This window comes from Scyliorhinus canicula, chromosome 11 (assembly GCF_902713615.1).
Source record: "Scyliorhinus canicula chromosome 11, sScyCan1.1, whole genome shotgun sequence".
Classification (NCBI taxonomy): domain Eukaryota; kingdom Metazoa; phylum Chordata; class Chondrichthyes; order Carcharhiniformes; family Scyliorhinidae; genus Scyliorhinus; species Scyliorhinus canicula.
In genome coordinates, this window is record NC_052156.1 from 106,972,711 (window position 1) to 106,994,182 (window position 21,472).

The 21,472-nt window shown below is 45.3% G+C and overlaps 1 protein-coding gene across 4 annotated transcripts in view; it reads left to right on the top strand.

The window, feature by feature from the left end:
* LOC119973258 (GTPase KRas) overlaps window positions 1-20,919 on the top strand; it is an 83,681-nt gene extending 62,762 nt beyond the window's left edge. For 2 of the 4 annotated variants that reach the window (XM_038810992.1, XM_038810994.1), the window contains exons 2-5: window positions 3,155-3,286; window positions 8,278-8,456; window positions 11,415-11,574; window positions 20,112-20,919. In XM_038810992.1, the coding sequence (XP_038666920.1) occupies window positions 3,176-3,286; window positions 8,278-8,456; window positions 11,415-11,574; window positions 20,112-20,228 (567 nt within the window). In that variant the 5' untranslated portion in view covers window positions 3,155-3,175 and the 3' untranslated portion in view covers window positions 20,229-20,919. Of the gene's footprint in view, window positions 1-3,154; window positions 3,287-8,277; window positions 8,457-11,414; window positions 11,575-13,038; window positions 13,160-14,267; window positions 14,269-20,111 lie in introns of all 4 variants that reach the window. The other 2 variants (XM_038810995.1, XM_038810993.1) reach the window with 2 other exon arrangements.
* The last annotated feature ends 553 nt before the right edge of the window (window positions 20,920-21,472 follow it).

Here is a 21,472-nt window from a genome sequence, read left to right on the forward strand (position 1 = left end):
CTGGTATATTGTGTTACAAAAATAGAATTGACTTTTGTCTCAAATGAAACTGCTTTGGTTGAGGACAAATCTTGTTGATCAATGTAGTTACTTCACAGATGAAGGGAGTTTTCATTAAAGAAAGAACTTATGCTTTTTCTGACAGGGGGGCTTTCCAAAGTGTTATATAGTCATTGGAGTTACGTAAAGGCCAATTTGCTCTCATCAAGGCCCCATGAGGCAGGTCATTTAAAAAAAAATATATATATATATATGATGTTGCTTGTAATATAAATGGGCCAAGCCACCAGGAGAAATCTCCAGCTCTTCCCAAAATAGTGCCGCAAAGCCGTGAAATCTTTTGCATCGAACCGAGGGGGCAGGTTAGGCCTTGGTTTGATGTCTCATCTAAGAGTAAGGAACCCCCTCCGATGTGTGTGAGTTTGATGTTGAGCTCAAATCTCTTGCGGTAAGGAGACTTCCGGTGACGGTGGGCGGGAGGCAGCCGCGCGTTGGAGGGCTCCCTTTTGGGAACAGCATTGTCGGGGATTGACGCCTGGTCCTAGGGGCAGCGAAGGTGGTAAAGGTCAGGAGAAAGCACAGGGAAGGGATATGTCGAGGACCAGTAAAAAAACGTCCGTGAAAACAGCTGAAAGTCCGTCGGGGGGTAGAAAGGTCACCGCGGGGTCGGTAAAGAAAATGGAGGCTGGAGCACCAGGCTGGAGGCCGCATTGCTTACGGCTGAAGAAATAACCAAGGTGATGGCTGCGGAATTCAAAAGGCAGTTTACAAAATACATGGAGACAATGAGGAAGGAGATGGGGGAGGTTTTGAGTGTGCTGGTGGAGGAGGCGATTTCCCCGGTGGCGGGGGCGAGCGCAGAGCAAGGGGAGGCGCTGAAGGAAGCGGAGGAGACATTATTGCAGCACGGTGATCAGCTTACCTCGATGGGGAAGGACATAGACATAGAACAGTACAGCACAGAACAGGCCCTTCGGCCCTCGATGTTGTGCCGAGCAAGGATCACCCTACTCAAACCCACGTATCCACCCTATACCCGTAACCCAACAACCCCCCCCCCCCCCAACCTTACTTTTAAGGACACTATGGGCAATTTAGCATGGCCAATCCACCTAACCCGCACATCTTTGGACCGCGGGAGGAAACCGGAGCGCCCGGAGGAAACCCACGCACACACGGGGAGGACGTGCAGACTCTGCACAGACAGTGACCCAGCCGGGAACCGAACCTGGGACCCTGGAGCTGTGAAGCATTTATGCTAACCACCATGCTACCGTGCTGCCCTATCCCCACACAAGGAGTTGTGGAAGGTGATGGAGATTGACGAGGATCTGCGAGGAAAAATGGAAGACCTGGAAAACAGATCCAGGCGGCAGAATTTGAGGATTGTGGGGCTGCCCAAAGGAGTTGAAGGACCGAGGCCGTCTGAGTATTTTGCCACGATGCTGGCGAAACTATTGGGGGAGGGGGGAGGATCCCTCTCGATATGAACTGGATCGGGCTCATCGGTCGTGGAGGCCTGTACCAAAGGCGGGTGAGCCGCCAAGAGTAGTGACTCTGCTTCCGTAGGTGCAGTGTGAAGGAGAAGGTCCTGTGCTGGGCCAAGCAGAAGCGGTGGTGCAGTGGGCTGGAGCTGGTATACGTGTATACCAGGATTTTACGGTGGAGCTGGAGAGCCGGGCTGCTTTCAACTGGGTGAAGAGGGCACTGTATATTAGCATGGTGCAGTGCGGCATTGTATATCCAGCGAAGCTGAGGGTGACTTACAAGCTCAAGGACTTTTATTTTGGAATGGCGGAAGCAGCAGAGGAGTTTGCAAAGGCAGAAGGATTGTGGCAGAACTGATAAATTGAGAAATGGCCATGTGCCGATGTAACCTCATGACTGTATTTTCTTTTTTTTGTTTCACTGCGTGCGGGCGTATGGGCTAAAGGAGCCAAGGTTGTACATATTTGGACAAGGGAAGTGATGGGACTTTCACTTGAAGTGAGGGCTCTTTGGGGTGTAGGTGTATATGCAGGGTTTGTGTGCTGAAAGGGGATTTCTGGGCTTTCCTGGGGCCGGGGAGGTGGGATAGGGACCTGGGCGGGGGCCTCCACGCTGGCCGGTTTAAGCTGGCCAGTGAATGGGAGTGAGAGGCTGCGGCCATCGGAGTCTGGCAGAACAGGGTCCGAGTGGTCTAGCCGGGGTGGAAATTTGGGGGGAGGAGTTTTACAAGAGGCGGGGGGGGTTTACAACTCTTGGGTATCATGTACGGTACTCTTTCAGAGGTTGGACAGCGTGAGTGTGGTGGGGGGGGGGGGGGGGGGGGGTTAGTGGACTCTATGGTGACCATGGGTGGTCCCGGACTCCTCTTTTTTTCTTTTTTCCTTTGTGTTTTGTGGGAGGATTTGTTTTATTGGATGCATATATTGACAGGTGGGCCGCTGTTTGGGGTGGCGGGAGGATGGGATGGGATCGTTGTTATTGTTAAGGGGATTGATTTTGTGTTTGTTACCGTTTACTGTCTGTGGGTGGGGTGTACATTTTGAAGGAAAATGTGAAAATGGAGAATAAAAACATTTAAAAAAAAAAAAAAAAACCTCTTGAGGTAAGTGAGCGCCAGTGAGCCATGGCTGACACCTTCATCTAGCGCAGCATTTGCTGAATAAGCTTGCACAGTTTATAGTATTGGGTGATCAGTTTTAATATATCCTGCTGGTTTGACCTGAGTTTTTGTGTTGGTTGCATGTCATCATGATGATCTAATTAAATGGCGGAGAAGTCCCAAAGGACTTTTCCTTGGTGTGTAGCTGTTGTTGGCAAGAGTGGCATTTATAGTCTGTCCCTGACTGGTATCCTCAGCATTACAACTGAGAACCGGTCATGTTAGTGTGGAATTTGAGTCTCCCACAGGTCAGTTTAGGGAAGGATGGCAGGTTTCTTTCCCTGAGGGACATGAATGAGCCAGTTCTTTTTACCACAATTTAGCAACTTCACTAACTTTCACTGATACCAATTTTGTATTTCCAGAGTTTTATTTCTCAAGAACGGAATTAAAATTTGGGGTTTGAGCTCTTATTTGCTGGGTTGATAGCCCAATAACACCACCATTGTGTGGCCACGTCTACTGCTATTCCAATGCCGCTAATAATGTGGTCTTTCCCGTACACAGGTCGGTCCCTGATCAAGAAAGATGACCGAGTATAAACTGGTGGTGGTCGGAGCTGGTGGCGTAGGCAAAAGTGCTTTGACGATCCAACTTATTCAGAACCATTTTGTAGATGAGTATGATCCCACGATAGAAGTAAGTTTTCTTGTTCCTTCTTGAGATATCAGTGTTTATGTTTAAACTTTGCTCATTAACTTCAAAGTGATGGTAACATTCACCTTTTTTAACTCTGCTATCTATGCTGCTCAATAGTATTCAAAGATGTTTGGCCACCTTGAAGGGGCATACGGGCCTTGTTTTGATTTTGGACTCATCCTTAAATCTCGATAAACACGAGATAAAACCAGGATTCTTCCCAAAAGCACTAAAATGTACAGTACAAAAAGTTGGGCACCTTTAACAATGCAGCAGTCCCTCATAGAAAGAATCCAAATTTTCAGTGGGCAGAATAAACTGAAACAAACTTCCTGGCCTGATAACACTTGTCATTAGTGAAATTCCCAATTAACATTCCTGGATACAGAACTTGTAGATTTATTGATGTATAAGTTTTGTTTTGCCCAGGCTCTTGAACTTCGAAAGATTGGCCTCCCCTGCTATTGATTAAGAATTCAAAGACTTGCTTTACATGGGCAGCACTGCTGATTCGCAGTGTCAGGGACCCGGGTTCAATTCCATCCTTGGGTGACTGTGGAGTTTGCAGTTTCTCCCCGAGTCTGCATGGGTTTCCTCCGGGTGCTCCGGTTTCTCCCACAGTCCAAAAATGTGCAGGTTGGGTGGATTGGCTGTGCTAAATTGCCGCATAGTGTCCAAAATGTTAGGTGGGGTTCCGGGGATAGGGCTGGGGAGTGGGCAAGGGTAGTTTTCTCTGATCGGTGATCATCGGTGCAGACTCGAATGGCCTCCTTCTGCACTGTAGGGATTCCATGAAAATATGAGGCTGAATTCATACAATAAAGACAGTTTCAGTAAGTGGAAAGAAATTTGGAATAAGTAGAAACCGTGTGAAATGGATTCTATTTGTTCTCTTTTTGGTTATTTTCATTATTTCTGTCTTTTTATTGATAAGTCCTTAAATATTGGGTAAAATGGGTGAGCCCCTAGACGTTTACACAGCTCATATTGATCTTCATCTCTTGCATTTAATTTGTGAATAATGGACTTTCAGCTACGAAATTCCACTTCCCTAGAGATAAATTTATGTCCCGGTATTTTGACAGGAATGACGTGCAGCTTTGCAGTTCTGTTTCATAGACAGAGTTATTCCACTTTACCATGAGGCCCTCTAGTGAAGGAGCTCCATTATTAAAATGTTAAGATATTGGCCCAGACTTTGCAGTTGTAATGATGGCTTATAAAACAGAGTCTTTCTTTCTCATTGGAATGTATCTTTGCTGAGCGTTATGAAATGTCTCCTTAAATATCTGCCATGGCATCTCGACTGACCTACCACTTTCCCAGTTCACTTCAACCAGCTGTCACCATGCTCTTTTATTTAAGTTTAAAACACTAGTCTTTTCTTTTCTCGAATTGGTGCTAGATTCTGTCCTTTTTAAAAGAAGGTAATGTCACATTGTTATACTAAGGGTCACCCTTAATTAACAAAGCTACCCCACCACCTTTTCCTAGTTACCTGTCCTTCTGAGATGCTGTGTGCCCTTAACATTCCGGTCCCATCCGTGGTCACTTTGCAGCTACATCTCTGTAATGGTTATCAGGTCATAATAAGCCGATTACCGATCTGTTTTGTTACAAATGGTGTGCGCCTTCAGTTACAGAGCCTTTAGTTTGTTGCACCCTCTGGTGCTACACTGTGCCTTCTGAACATGCTCTAAATATTATTATCTGATTTGCTACCTTGCTTGACTTTTCCCTTTAAATTATCCTCCTTCACTTAATCCCTCATCCCACCCACTATTTAGTTTAAAGCTTTCCCTGCCGCCCTAGTTACAGGACATGCCAGAACACTGTTCCAGCGCAGTTCAGGTGTAAATCGTCCCAATTGTATAGCTCTCACCCCGGTACTGCCAGGCCCCATGAATCAAAACCCATTCTTCGCACGCCAATCTTTTGAGCCTAAACTCTCTATTATTACTTTTTGGGATCTTGCTTTAGCTCCTAGCTATTCATTCTCCCTAAGCAGAACCTGGTCCTATCTGTGGTGTTGGTACCTATGTTGATCATGACGACTGGATCCTCCCCATCCCAGTGCAACCTTTTCTCCAACCTCGAGCAGATGTCCAGAAACCCTGACACCAGAGAGGCAATAAAACAATCTAGATTTGTGCTCTCTGCTGTGGAGAACAGTTACTCCTCCGACTACTATTCTCTACCATCACTGCATTCTTATTCACTCATCCGTATGAGCTGCAAGAACCTCAAACCTGTTGGGGAATTGCAAAGCCTGTGGCTCCTCCACTATCTTATTGATCCCCTATACCTTTTAAAAATTACTTTCCAAAGGGGCAAGTTAGCCTGGCCAATCCACCTACCCTGCACATCTTTGTGTTGTGGGGGTGTGAACCACGCAGACACTGGGAGAATATGCAAACTCCACAATCCGGAACCGGGATCTATCCCAGGCCCTTGGCACCGTGAGGCAACAGTGCTAACCACTGTGCAGCCATGCCGTCCTTCGATCCCCTATATCTGCCTCATTCAGTCACATCCTCCTGTCCCTGACCATGGACAGAAGACCCCAGCCGAAGCAGTGTGACTGCCTCCTGGTAGAATTTGTCCAGGTAACTTCCCCCTTCCTTGCGCATCACAGTGTCAGTAATTCAGCCTTCAGCTGGTTAACCGAAATTCCTCGAGCCGCAGATATGGTTGCTGTAAATCCCACTGGGATCCACCAGCTCCCACATAACGCAGCTGCAACACGTCACCTTCCCAGACATCTTTATTAATTTGCTTTACTACCGGTTTGGGTCACTGTCTGTGCAAAGTCTGCATGTTCCCCCAGTGTCTGCGTATATTTCCTCCGGATGCCCCAGTTTCCTCCCACAAGTCCCGAAAGACGTGCTTGTTAGGTGAATTGGACATTCTGAATTCTCCCTCGGTGTACCCGAACAGGCGCCAGAGTGTAGCAACTAGGGGATTTTCACAGTAACTTCATTGCAGTGTTAATGTAAGCCTACTTGTGACACTAATAAAGATTATTAAAGTTGTTGTGCTCATTCAAATCTCTGCTATCCATGGCCTATTGCAACAGGTGCAACTCACCCCTGTGCTCACTGCCAAAATTGCCTCCAAGTTCACCAATACCTCCTGTGTTTTGTTTTCCTCATGACCTTGTCCCTTTTATATCTCTGCAACTTATTCCAGTCCTACAGTTTTCTGAGAAATGTGTTCTTCCAACTCTGACCTCTAGTTCATCACTTATTGACTTTGCCCCACCACTGGAGGCCTTGCCTTCAGCTGCAGAGACCCTAAGCTTGGGAATTCCCTCCTGAAAAGCCACTTAAGACATTTCTTAAAACCTAGCTCTTTGCGCAATCATTTGGATGCCTGTCCAAATATCTCCTCCTCTGGCTTGGCGTCAATGTTGTTTTGTCCGATAATACTCCTGTTAAGTGCCTTGGGATGTTTTACTGTGCTAAGTGATATATAATTGCAAGTTGTTGTTGATCATTCCAGGTCATGAACAGAATGACCTTTGCCAGGCCCCTCGAGGTCCGTGCTCTCTTCTGCCTTACTTTGCCTATTCTAACTCAACTCTCCTTAATGATTAAATATCACTTTCTTTGCTAGTTTCTAAAGAAATACATGAAGTTATGTACTGAGAAGGTACATCTCAAAGCCAGACTGCACACTGGAGGGTCTCGCAACCCACAGTGGTAAAGGTGAATACAAAGTTAGTCCGTTGTTTGGGGGTGTTGGTTGAAGGAAATGTTGTCCAGGGCAGCAGCAGAAAGTCTCCGATCATCAATGGTGCACAAGTGAGTGCCATTTTAACAGTACACCTGGGGACCCCTCAGTGAGTTGTGATTAAAACCTGGAGACTGAATCACAACTTTCTGCTGGTTGTCCTAACCCCCTCCATGATTTGCTTATGATGTGAATGGTAGTTCTCTTGCCACAGACCCTTTTGGAAGTCTAGATTGAGGCAGCACAGTGGTTAGCACTGCTGCATCACAGCACCAGGGACGTGGGTTCCGTTGGTTGACTGCCTGTGTGGAGTTTGCCCTTTCTCCACCTGTCTGCGTGGGTTTCCTCTGGTTGCTCTTCTTTCCTCCCACAGTCCAAAGATGTGCAGGTTTGGTGGATTGGCCATGCTAAGTTTCCCCTTAGTGTCCAAAGATGATGTTGGGTGGGGTTATGGGGATGGGGCAGGGGAGTGGGACGAGGTAAGGTGCTCTTGGTACTCGACGGGCCAAATAGCCTCTTTCCACACTGTTCTATGAATATGGGATTCTATGGAAACTATTTCTATTCCTCTAGTCAACCCAGAATATCAGCTCTTTAAATAGGCAAAATAATAATAATAACTGCTTATTGTCACAAGTAGGCTTCATTGAAGTTACTGTGAAAAGCCCCTAGTCACCACATTCCGACGCCTGTTCGGGGAGGCCGATACGGGAATTGAACCCGCGCTGCTGGCATTGTTCTGCATTATAAGCTAGGTGTTTAGCCCACTGTGCTAAACCAACCCATACACTTCTATATTTCTAGAATTCTACACATTAAATACACTTCTAAATTCACGTTGACTCATTATTTGATTACTTTCGTACAGCTAGCGGCCATTTGTTTTGTGGATTCTTGTAGAGTTCTGAACTTTTTCTGCTTGCTGTGCCTCTTCTCAAATATGAAAATTACACATTGACTTGCTTTTCTGTTGTGAGAACGACCGACTGACTGTGCTTAACAAGTTTCCTTCATTATCTCTCAATTCAACTTCTTCGGTGTGGGGTGGAGTGGAGGTATTTGTTGGCTTTCGGCCCCATCCAACATATCTAGACTCTGCTTCACTGATCTCAGAGCATATTTGACATGTGCTTGATGTTGGATTGTAGGTCCTTGGGATTCCTCAAGTTAATGAGTGCTTCAAAGCTGTATGTATTTTATTGCTTTTTGGGGATGCTGCAATCCATGTTCTAACTCAACTTCGTCTGGTTTGTTCTCAGGATTCTTACCGAAAACAAGTAGTAATTGACGGAGAAACATGTCTTTTAGATATTCTCGACACAGCAGGTCAAGAAGAGTACAGTGCAATGAGAGATCAATACATGAGGACGGGCGAGGGCTTCTTGTGTGTGTTTGCCATAAATAACATTAAATCATTTGAAGATATTCATCATTATAGGTGGGTTTTAGAAGGGAGGTCTTGTTCTTCCACTTGCTAAAACCTGTCCAATTTGTCACAACTTCAGACTAATGGAAAGGTTTCTCACTCTTTATAAACTTGAAAGGGCAACCTTTGCAGGGGTGTGGATTAATTGGATTCCTCTTTCAAGCCAACAGGCGCACGATGAATGCATGACCACCTCTGCTGTCGAATATCTTAAAGAAAATCATTTCCACACTCTGGGGATTTGGATATTTCAAAGCAATGTAGTTTTTCTCTTTTTAACACGATGCAATTTTCATAACACCATACATGAATATTATTGGGCAGTGGGTAAGCACAGTGAAGTGGGACATTGTGTGTCTACCTGTGTGAAGTTTGCACATTCTCCAAGGGTCAGCATGGGTTTCATCCGGGTGTCTCTCACAGTCCAAAGATGCGCAGGTTAAATGAATTAGTCATTCTAAAATGCCCTTTAGTGTCCAGGGATGTGCAGATTCTGGTTTAGCACACTGGGCTATATCGCTACCTTTTAAAGCAGATCAAAGCAGGCTAGCAGCACGGTTCAATTCCCGTACCAGCCTCCCCGAACAGGCGCCGGAATGTGGCCACTAGGGGCTTTTCACAGTAACTTCATTTGAAGCCTACTTGTGACAATAAGCAATTTTCATTTTCATTTTTCAGATTCAGAGGGTGGATGGGAGAATTGACCAAGGTTGAGTAGCGTTTTGGAAGGTCGGTGCAGATTCGATAGGCCAAATGGCCTCCTTCTGCACTGTCAGGATTCCACCTCTGCTGAATTCAACTTGAGTTGACTGATGAGGGGCAAGTGCCCATACTTCTCTCCACTTGAATCATGGCTTCTGACTGAAATGAGTTGGACAATCTCTGCCCATTTCCTTTTTTTGAAAATATTTGTGTTCAAGTTTTTAATACTTTTAACATTTTAAATACACATCACAAAGCATAAACACCACACCCCACTTTGTCCCCTCCCCTCCCCATTAACAGCTCATTAAAATGTAATACAATCAAATTCCATCTTTTGTGGAACCCCTTACTCGCCCCCCCCCCCCCCCCCCCCCCCGCCCCCTCTCAAAACAGATTTGACCACCTCCAAATACAGGAACTCCATTAGATCCCCCAGCCATACCGAGGCACAGGGTGGAGAAGCTGACCTCCACTACAACAGGACCTGCCTGTGAGTAACCAGCGGGGCAAAGGCTAAAACATCTGCCCTCGCCCCAACTGCAGCTCCGGCAAGTCCAACACCCGGGGGACTGGGCTCCAAATCCATTTGCAAGATCGCAGACGTGATGCTGAAGAACAACCTATAATATTTCCCCAACTTCAGGCAGAACCAGAACATATGTAGTAATTGGCCAGGCCCCTCCCACACCATTCACAAATGTCCTCCACACCCTCAAACAACCGGCTCATCGTCAACTTCGTCAGGTGCGCTCTGTAGCACCTTTGGCGGTATGAACCCTAACCTTACACACGGGGTGGAAGCATTCACCCTCTGCAGAACCTCACACCACAACCCCAACTCCAGCGCCATCCCCAGCTCCTCCTCCCACTTAGCCTCCACCCCCTCCAGAGATGCCACGCCATCCTCCAAAATCCGCCCGTACATCGCTGAGATGATCCCCTCCTCCAGCCCCATTCCTGACAACACCCCCTTCAACAGCGAGGAGGGCAATGCCACCAGAAAAGTCAGGAAATCCTTCTTCACAAAATCCCGCACCTGTATATACCTTAAAAACCTACCCCATGGTAACTCAAACTCCCCCCCCCCCCCCCCCCCCCCCCAACTCCTCCAAACACGCAAACCGCCTATCTAGAAATAAGTCCTCCGCTTCCATCAGCCCTCACTCCCCCTGACCCGAAACCTAGCATTAAACATCGCTGGCTCAAATCATGCTCCCCTCGGGTCGGCATCCACGTCAACCCCACCTCTAGCCTAAAGTGCTGCTGAAATTGCCCCATATCTTCAACATGGCCACCACCACCAGACTCCCTGAATATTTTCTTGGAGCAAACAGGAGCAACCTCGACCTCTTACAGGAGCCTGCCTCCATCTTTTACCCTCAAAGCCTCTGATTCCCTGCTCCAGCCCCGCAGCTTCTCCGTGTTCGTTTCCCAGTAATAGTACAACAGGTTTGGAAGGGCCAGGTCTGCACCCGGCCTGCCAACGATGGGGGAAGGCTATCCCAGATCAATAGGCCCACCTTACTCCCCACACTTGTGAAGTTCAACTTATGGAGTCAGGCCCAGTCTCAAACCACCACTCACAAGTACCTCAAATGGGTAGCTGCCTCCCGAAACAGCAATCCCCCCCTTGCTCCACCAAAACTAGCACCGATCCCCAAAACACTCACTCTTTTCCAGATTCCGCTTGCAACCTGAAAAGGACCCGAAGATCTTAAGCAGTCCAGTTATATCCCCCACAGAAGAACGCGGGTTGTGGATACAACAACAGATCATCAGCATGCTGAGACACCCTATGCTTCTCTCTTCCCCCCCCTCCGCACTACCCCCCTCCATTTATCTGAGCACCTCAGCTTTATGGCCAAGGGCTCTATCACCAGTGCAAACAGGAAGGGGGACATGGGGTACCCCTGCCTCGTTCCCCTATGTAACGGAAAATACCCCAAACTCACCTCATTTGTGCGCACACTCTGCCCATTTCTTAATGGATGACGTAGTGAGCTCAAGATTGTCTAAAATTTGGTGCCCCCCCCCCCGAAACTAGAAACACAGACTGGGCCATCAAATCTTAACCAATCCTGCAGCAGAGCCATTCTTCTGCCTATGGCTATGCCATACCTGATCTGAGAGTGTTTAATGCTGACATTGACTGTAAAATAGCATGTCTCGTGATATTGTTTTCCCGATCTCAAAAATTTGCCACGATGTCCTTCTGAAGAAGTGAATTAAAACAGTAAAGATTGTGCTTTCTTTTTCTTTTCCCAGAGAACAGATAAAAAGGGTAAAAGACTCTGATGATGTCCCAATGGTCCTAGTCGGAAACAAATGTGATTTGCCCACGAGAACGGTAGACACAAAACAAGCACAGGACCTAGCACGAAGTTATGGAATTCCTTTCATTGAAACTTCAGCAAAAACGAGACAGGTGAGTGGCCTCTGAGCAAAGGCAGGTGAATGGAGTGGAGGTAGAGCGGCCATTATTTGATTGAATGGTGTAGCAGGTTTGAGGAGTTGAATGCCTTATTCCTGATCTGAATGCAGAACAGAGCAGTTATGCGAGCTTTCTGACTGTACCAAGCATCGGTTTTAGATGCAAAGTTGACTGGTTTTGGTCACTTTAAAAAAAGAAATCTGAGCAGGACCTTTTTGTTTAGTGTGATATCCAATTGCGATGAGACATCAAGACTCAACAAGCATCTTAAATTGACTTAAAATGCAACATTTTTAAGGCACAAGACCAGACTGAATGTGCAGTTGGGATTCAAATAGGCATTTTAAACAATTTGACTTGAACTGATTTATTATAGTCCTGTATATATAAACCTCCCAATCCTAAGCAGTCTTCCAGATTAATTACTAATCAAAAAATGGTTAAATGAAGGAAAGTGCATGACAGCACTTTCTTGGTTGTCTTGGTGACTCCTTCCTGTCCAACAGTTAGGTGAGGTTACGAGTTTGCGGGGGAGTAGGCCTAGGGTGAGTGGTCTTTCAGGGGAGATGCAAACTCGATGGACCAAATGACCTCCTGCACTGTGGGGATTCTATGGTTAAGTAAAGAGCTGGTCTCAAAGGTGTCTCTTGGCCTGAATTTCTATGTGCTTCTTCCCTTTCTAACGAGAGGTAGCACTATTCCAGTGTAATGGCATTTGATAACACACATTGAAAGAGACTGCTATTTTTTTGCTCCTGTATAATGCACATATTGTGCTTTGGACATGACCAAAAAATGAGTTGCGCAATTATGGATTTCTGCATTTCTGTTTAAATGGTATTGATTCTGTTGCCTGCTTTACATCAGCTGTGTAATGTGGTCCTCTGGCTTGTTAACACTACCGAGTTAGGCCACATAACATAAAGCCTTAAAACAATGGCTTGTGCAATTTTTCACTCGCGCTGACCTTTCTATCTTGGAAGAAACTGGTGTATAAATTCTCATGCACAATTTAAAATCGCTGCATTGTACTGCTGTACGATGGGGATAAAATCAAGTTTTTGTTGACCTCTGCAATTTTCACTGCTCCTTGATCCTCTGCACAATCGAATTCATATCTGTTACAAGAATCTTTCTCTTTTTGTGATGAATACTGAGACGAGGCTTGAAATCTTCTGATTTGCACATTGAGTACTGCAAATAATCCTTTGGTGATGGTGTTTTCTTTACTTTTGAATCTCTGCATGGCTAAAATCACAACTCCTGGTCTGCTGCTGATTGGGGGCAAGGGGAAAATCAATGTAATTCTATTCTTCAGGTACTTTAACCTTGGGGAGAGAAAATGAACGTGGATTTCTGTTGAAATTTCAAAGCATTGCTGTTGGTTCCTCCAGGACCTGCATGTTTTGTGCCTGTTTTATGTGTGATCATTTGAAGGAGTTGTGTTTTGCAATGCAGAGAGTGGAGGATGCATTTTATACACTGGTACGTGAGATTCGCCAGTATAGGTTGAGAAAAATCAACACTGAAGAGAAGACTGCACGCTGTGTGCCCTTTAAATGTGTTGTGATGTAACATGGTAAGTTGTGAGCTTCAGAAACACAAGACCCTCATGGATTAGTAGGGGTGGGGGGGAAGGTATTGTGGAATACTTGAGGCAGATTGTTTGCGTTTGTCCCCTAAGATCTCTTTTACTCTCTTTTTGATACGGCACATAAGTATATTACCACGGTTATTTAGAATAACAAAATCTTACAGAATTTGACATCATGCTTGAAATGACTCTTTGATAGAACTATCCAGTTGATCCCATACCCCTGCCCTTTTTCAACCCCATATTTTTCTTTTTCTAACTTTTCCCTTTTTGAGGGGTGCTATTGAATCAGATTCCACCACTCTTTCAGGCAATACATTTCGGATTCTACCAACTCGCTGCAGAACGAAAACTTCTCCTCTTCCACCTGGTTCTTTTTGCGAATATAAAATCCGTGTTTCATAACTATTGACCCTTTTCTCCAATCAAAACACCCAATATGTGTAAATGGGTTAAATATCCCTTTAACCTTCTCCGCTCCAAGAGGAATTTCTGGCTGCTGCCGTCTCCCCACACACGCCTGAAGTCTTGGCATGTGATAACGTATTTCATTTACACATTGGTATGTTGCTGCAAGAACTTGTTACACCTAGAACTGGTTGATCAACCTTTGTTTGGAAACCAGTTCAGTGAATCGCCCTGCATTCTGATGCATGACTGACACAACATGTTGAAACAAGCCTGGTGACAAAATGGAAACAGTACAAGTTAATATTGTTTAAAAGCATATTATCCAATCCTGGAGTATAGGGCTTTGTTTGTTTGTTTTATGGTTGTAAATCCTTTTTTATGTGCCCACAGTTACTTTTGGGGGGGGGGGGGGGGGAGAAAGAAGTATTTTTTAAGCCATTTGATACTTGACGAATTATGAAATCATGCTTGATATTGTTTTATCCCGAGGCAGCACGGTGGCACAGTGGTTAGCATTGCTGTCTCACAGCGCCAAGGTCCCAGGTTCGATCCTGGCTCTGGGTCATTGTTCGTGTGGAGTTTGCACATTCTCTCCGTGTTTGCGTGGGTTTCACCCCGACAACCCAAAGATGTTGTGCAGCACGGTAGCATGGTGGTTAGCATAAATGCTTCACAGCTCCAGGGTCCCAATTTCGATTCCCTGTCTGTGTGGAGTCTGCACGTCCTCCCCGTGTGTGCGTGGGTTTCCACCGGATGCTCCGGTTTCCTCCCACAGTCCAAAGATGTGCGGGTTAGGTGGATTGGCCATGCTAAATTGCCCGTAGTGTCCTAAAAAGTAAGGTTAAGGGGGGTGGGGGTTGTTGGGTTACGGGTATAGGGTGGATACGTGGGTTTGAGTAGGGTGATCATTGCTCGGCACAACATCGAGGGCTGAAGGGCCTGTTCTGTGCTGTAATGTTCTATGTGCAGGTTAGGTGGATTGGCCACGCTAAATTGTCCCTTAATTGGAAAAAATGAATTGGGTACTCTAAATCTATAGAAGAAAAAGATATATTGTTTTATCCCCAGTGTTCTAAAGAGAACTAATACGGTTCAGTACAAATTACTAACCACAGGATTTCTCTTAACACATACCAAGAGATGTCACAAAGCACTACTTCAGTTTGGTGCCCAAAGGGGGAAAATTAGGAAAAGTTAAAGTGCTGGCAAAAACATAGTTGTAGAAAAGATCTATAGAATGTTTTGTTTTAATGATTATCAGGAAGTTGGAAAAGCCTATGTAAGGACTTGCATGGCCAGGGGTGTAGTTGCTAAATGACAACCACTGAAGGCAGCAGAATAACCAACGTTGAGGGAGTAATGAGATCATGTGTGGGGATGCAAGGTTGGAGGAGATTGTAAATTGAGACGAGGTCCTGTAGAGGTCTGAAAAGAATCCTACAGCCAATTCACTGGGCTATGGAGAGCTACTGTTGCTTAGTAAGAATGGCTGTGCCTGGCTTCAGGTGGCTGAGAATGCACACCAGTAAACCCGGAATGAACTGTAATGGTGTCCTGAAGGCACAGACAATTGCTGGAATCTTCGAGCACCGCTACCCCAGCTGCAGGAGGAGCCATGCTTGTGCTGCCGAGCGTTTGAAGTCTCTTATTTGCAAATGTGGGATCGGAAGACCCTGGCAGTGTGAAGGGCTAGAATGTTCCGACCTAGGATTCTAGAAATACAGGGGATGGCTGGATGTAGCATGCCATGGTGCAGTGCTGGAAGAGAGCACCCTGTTGCCGAGCATTTCAAGGGAGAAATCTTTACAGTGGAGCATCAGTCTGAGATTCCAGGCATGAACATTGGCCAGGAATTGGAACTGCTGTTTGCAGCGGGTGTGAATGGCGATTCGAGAGAGGCCCAAAACGTGATTTACACCAGCAGGAATTCCCGCTGCGATTATCCCTGCCGATGACTTAAAGGGAATCCCAATGTTCAATGTTGGGTGGCCCGTTACAATAAATTTACATCTAATTATCAGGCCTCTATGTCTGATTATTTCTCCTCCCTGTCCTGTTGCATACGTGAGGACACACCAATGTGATTTACGGCAGGACTTCCACCCCGTGCACCTAGCAAGCAGAGCCTGCCAGAAGAGATCCGATGAGTGCATCACTCAGGGGAAGGGTCATGCCCAGGCATTCCCTCTCCATGGGAAAATTCTGCCCTTTAACTCGTGTGCTTTTCTAATAAAATTCAAAACACATACCAATTAAACAAGTAGTCCAAAACTATATTCATAGATTTTACAGTGCAGAAGGAGGCCATTCGGCCCGTCGAGTCTGCACCGGCTCCTGGAAAGAGCACCCTATCCAAGGTCAACACCTCCACCCCATAACCCAGTAACTCCACCAAACACTATGGGCAATTTATCATGGCCAATCCACCTAACCTGCACATCTTTGGACTGTGGGAGGAAACCGGAGCTCCCGGAGGAAACCCACGCACACACGGGGAGGATGTGCAGATTCCGCACAGACAGTGACCCAAGCCGGAATCGAACCTGGGACCCTAGAGCTGTGAAGCGATTGTGGTATCCACAATGCTACCGTGCTGCCCTATTAGGAACACTGGAATAGGCCATTCAATCCCTTGCAAATGCTCCACAATTAAGTTATGGTTGACCATTTAAAGTAAAGTCACCATAGTCCTAGGCTGCTTTTCCGTTTGATGAGGCGAGCTGACTGGGGATGATTTAACCTGAGGATCACCAAACCTCAGATGAGGGGCAAGGATGAGAAGACGGAGCCTTCATGAATAACCTCAGCCGATACGGGAATTGAACCTGCGCTGCTGGCCTCTGGTTGGCCATTTACCATAGTCCTGTAACCCTAACTACTCTTAACTAACAAATCTCATGTTATCTCCAATTTGAAATGTTCAGTTGAATCCCAGCCTCAACAGCTTTTAGTGGGGTTACAATGCCAGCTTTCTGCTACTCTTTGAGTGCAGGACTGCTTTCTCACATCACCCCTGAATGGCCCAGCTCTAATTTTAAGGTCATGTCCCCTTGTTCTGTCTTCCCCACCAGAGAAATTAGTTTCTCCTCTTTTCCACACCCACCACATGCTTTAATAATAACAATCTTTATTATTGTCACAAGTAGGCTTACATTAACACTGCAATGAAGTTACTGTGAAAAGCCCCCAGCTGGCACATTCTGGCGCCTGTTCGGGTACACGGAGGGAGAATTCAGAATGTCCAAATTACCTAACAGCCTGTCTTTCGAAACTTGTGGGAGGAAACCGGAGCACTCTGAGGAAATCCACGCAGACATGGCGAATGTGCAGACTCCGCACAGACAGTGACCGAAGTCGGGAATCGAACCTGAGACCCTGGCTCTGTGAAGCAAGAGTTCTAACCACTGTGCTGCCAAAGATCCCCTTAATCTTGTATTCACAAAGGAATTCAAGCCTAGTCTGTCTCACCTATCTTCATAACTTGACCCTTTTAGCTACAATATCCTTCTGGTGAATCTAAGTTCTGCCGTATTCCAAATAGGATCTCACCAGAGCTCTGTACAGCTGAACTTCTAGAGATAAAGGCCAACATCCATTAGCCTTTTTAAACATTTCTATTAGAGGATACTGATTTTCATACTCAGTCCCTTAAATCTCTCTCTTGTTTCACCATTTTGAAAATACTCTGAACTGTCTTGGTCTGAATTGGGTAACCTGATGATTTCCCACTTTGAACTCCATCTGCCATAGTCTTGGCCACTCACTAAATCTGTCAATGTTCAATTGTAACTTCTTGCTCTCATCTATACTGTGGACCGTTAACGTGGTGCCATTAGCAAATTTGAATGGTTCTCTCTTCCTTCATTCCAGTCATTTATAAATGTAAGTGGAAAGCAGAGGCCCCGGTTAAAGGTCCATGGGGGCTTCACTGGTTATATCCAACCCATTATCCCTACTCTTTCTCTTATCTCCTAATAAACTCCCGGTCCAAACTAATGAATTGTCTCTGATGTGATGTGCTCTCATTTTGTTGACGGTCTTTTGTGTTTTGAACCTTGTGGAATGTCTCTTGAAGTTAAAATAAAAGATATCTACAAATCTGCCACGTTAGTTACCACCGCAAAAAAAATTCAACGTTGAATGTGTTTAACAAATCCGTGCTGGCTTGCTCGGATCAGCTTGTATATTTGTCCAAATGTTCAATCAGTTTGTCTCTGATAATAGATCCCAGGAACACCTCACAATTTGCAGACTAATCAGCAACAATTTCCTCTCTTTTGGGTCAGAAATTCTGGAACTCACTTCCTAACAGCACTGTGGACCACAGTGGTTCAAGAAGGCAGCTCACCACCAATTTGAGGAAAATTTTGGGATGGGCAGTAAATGATGTGTTAGCCAGTGATGTCCACATCCCGTAAAGGAGTTTTAAAAAAAAAAAAATCCTCATTTTGTGAACAGTGGTGTGACTGGCAATTTTCCAAGGGGACTGACCCCGAATCTAATGTATTTTGGAAAATCATGTCATGATGCGTCAACAATTTCTTCACCTTTCTAATCCTCCAGAGTGGAATCCAGCAGGTCCTGGGGATTTCTCCATCCCACCCCATTGCTTCTATTGAATTGAGCTGGTTCCTCCCCATGATTTGTTTAGTTTTATTCTTGCAATTTTGTATTATATCCCCATATTTTGCAGTGAAGTTTGACTCAAAATAGCTACTGTACTCAGTCTGTCATTTCCTGATTTTCTAATTACAGTATCACCCGTGTCTGTCATGACTGGGCTCCACATTATTCTTCGCTATCCTCTTTTTCTTATGTGTTTGTAAAAAAACTTTAGTGTTGTCTTTTATTCCTCGCAAACTTTCCCTGTGTCCTTTTTTCAAAACTTAGCACTTTTTGTATCCATTGGCTCTTTGTTTTGCCCAGTCCCTGGGATCTCTATTGCTCTGTGCTTGATCAAGTTTATTTTATTACACAAGTGGGGATCTTTTTCATTTCCTTGAAATGATGGCAAATTACTGCTTGCGGGAAACCTGAAATAGAAATAGTAACGTCGCTGGATATTAATCTAGAGGCCCAGGTGAATACTTTGTAGACAGTGGTTCAAACCCCACCACGTGTGGCACTACCACTGTTCCCAAATGAGATTGGTTTCAAACAAATCCAGCAACTCAAAGCTTGGCATTCAGGAGGTGCTGTGGGCCATCAGCAGCGGCAGAATTATAGACGACCACAAATTGCAACCTCATGGCCTGGCATATTTCACGCTCTACCATTACCACTCAGCCAGGGGATCAACTCTGGCTTAATGAAGAGTACAGGAGAGCATTCCTGGAGCGACACGAGGTATACCTAAAAAGGATGTGTTAATCTGGTGAAGCTACAAGACAGGACTACTTGTGTGCCAAACAGCATGAGCAGCAAGTAATAGAGCTAAGCGATTTCACAACAAACGCATTAGATCTAAGCTCTGCGGTCCTGCCACCTCCATTAGCAAATAATGGAAGGAGTCCTCAACAGTGCTATCAAGCTGCACTTACTCAGCAATTACCTGCTCTCAGTTTGGGTTCCGTCAGGATCACTCGGCTTCTGGGCAGCACGGTGGCGCAATGGGTAGCACTGTTGTCTCACGCCACCGACGTCCCAAGTTCGATCTCGGCTCTGGGTCACTGTCCGTGTAGAGTTTGCACATTCTCCCCGTGTTTTGTCCCCACAACCCAAAAGATGTGCAAGGTATGTGGATTGGCCATGCTAAATTGCCACTTAATTGGAAAAAAATAATTGGGTACACTTAAAAAAATTTTTTAAAGGATCACTCAGCTCCTCACCTCATTGGCTCACAAATGGACAAAAGAGCTGAATGCCAGAGATGAGGTGAGAGTGACTGCCCTTGAAATCAAGGCAGCATTTGAGCGAGTATGGCATCAAGGAACCACTCCTTCACTGTCACTGGAGCAACATCCTGGAACTCCTGCCCTAACAGCACAGTGGGTGTACCTACACCTTGAGGACTGCAGCGGTTCAAGAGGCAACTCACTACCACGCTCTGAAGGGATGGGCAATAAATGCTGGCCTAACCAGCGATGCCCACATCCTGTAAATGAATTTTTTAAAAGTCTAGATTTTGTAGGCTTGTTCAAGAGGGTCTTTAAATTGGGGGTGTGGGTGGGGGTGCTGCAGGACGGCTGGCCCTACAAGGAAGTCACAACCTCCCTGCCATTTAACATTCCAAGGTATCTTGCGCATTTTGTCATATCTACTTAAAAACACTTGGTGCTATATCCTGCCATGCCTGTATTGGTGCAAACAGTTTGCGTGTATTCAGGTATCTCTGGGAGGCAAAGAAATTTGTATTGTCTAGGTGGCTGACCGCAACTGAAATTCCTCTGCCTCTAAGGCGGGGGGTGGTGGAGAACTGGTGATCAGCTATCAGTTTGACAAACCGAGCTCCATGATTTAAAAACTGACTGTGAATTGTGAAAGGGAAACAGACTGATTTATGCCTGTTTTTTATTTTAAATTGCAGGGTGTTGACGATGCCTTCTACACACTAGTTCGCGAAATTCGAAAGCACAAAGATAAAATGAGTAAAGGTGAAAAAAAGAAGAAAAACAAAACCAAGAAAAAGTGTTTAATTATGTGAACCTGTTTTAGTGTGGAAGATGTACGCTTAGCTGGAATAGTGATACCTGATATTTTTTTGTATTTTTTTTGTACATTACACTAAATTATTAGGCTTTCTTTTTATCATTACTTTTGTCAAATTTTGTTCAACAGAACTGACAGCTGTTGTTAGATCATAGTCTGGTTTATAATGTGTTTGCTTCATTTCCTTCCAAGTGCCAGTATTCCCTGAGTGTTTGTCATTATTTTGTTAAATAGGCATAACTGTGTCAGTCTAAAAACAAATGGGTCTATTCCCCTGGGGCTTTTGCGCATGTAACTATGCTTTTCTAAACACATTTGTCTTTATTTATCATGCTGAAAATATATATAAAAAATATATATACTTCCTCTTGAGTGCCAATAGCTTGATAGGTTCCACCTCTCATGAATGGTTTACCTGGGATATATTTTAATATCTTTGTATGATTGTAAAACTTAAAAGGTGCACATTTTATACTTGTGCTTTGTTTGTCAATGATATTGTTTGTCAATGATATAATTTCTCTGAATCCTTTTCTTGCGCTGACTTGGGAATGTTCATTACTGTTCTACAGAACTGACAAGTGGCCAGTGTCAGACTTTGTAATGTTTATAGAAGGTTTGTCTGATATTTGTCGTAATGACTTTGACGACAAAAGTTGTACTTTGTGATTAAATAATAAAACAAACCGACCTTGTTCTGATTTTTTTAAAGCTTTGCTGTGACTGTGCACATTAGACCCATGGCATTATTGACTCAAACCTGACTTCAAACTTAATCCCTTGAAGTAGGGCAGGTCAAAGGGTGGGAATCTTGCGGTGAGTTAGTCACCTGCTGACCCCCCCCCCCCCCCCCCCCAAAAGCCTATCCACTATCTCCAAGGCACAAGTCAGGGGTGTAATGGAGTACTCTCCACTTGCCTGGATGAGTGCAGTTCCAACAACACTCGAGAAGCTCGACACCATCCAGGACAAAGCAGCCCGCTTGATTGCTTCCCCTTCGGCAAACATACAAACCCTCCACCACCGTCGGACAGTGGCAGCTGTGTGTACCATGTACAAGATGCACTGCAGGAACTTGCCAAGGTTCCTTAGGCAGCATCTTCCAAACCCACAACCATCTAGAAGGGCAAGAGCAGCAGATACCTGGGAACCCCACCATGTGGAGATTCCCCTCTGTCATTCACCACCCTGACGTGATCATTCTCATTTGTAAATCCATCCATAAAGCTCAGGAACAGA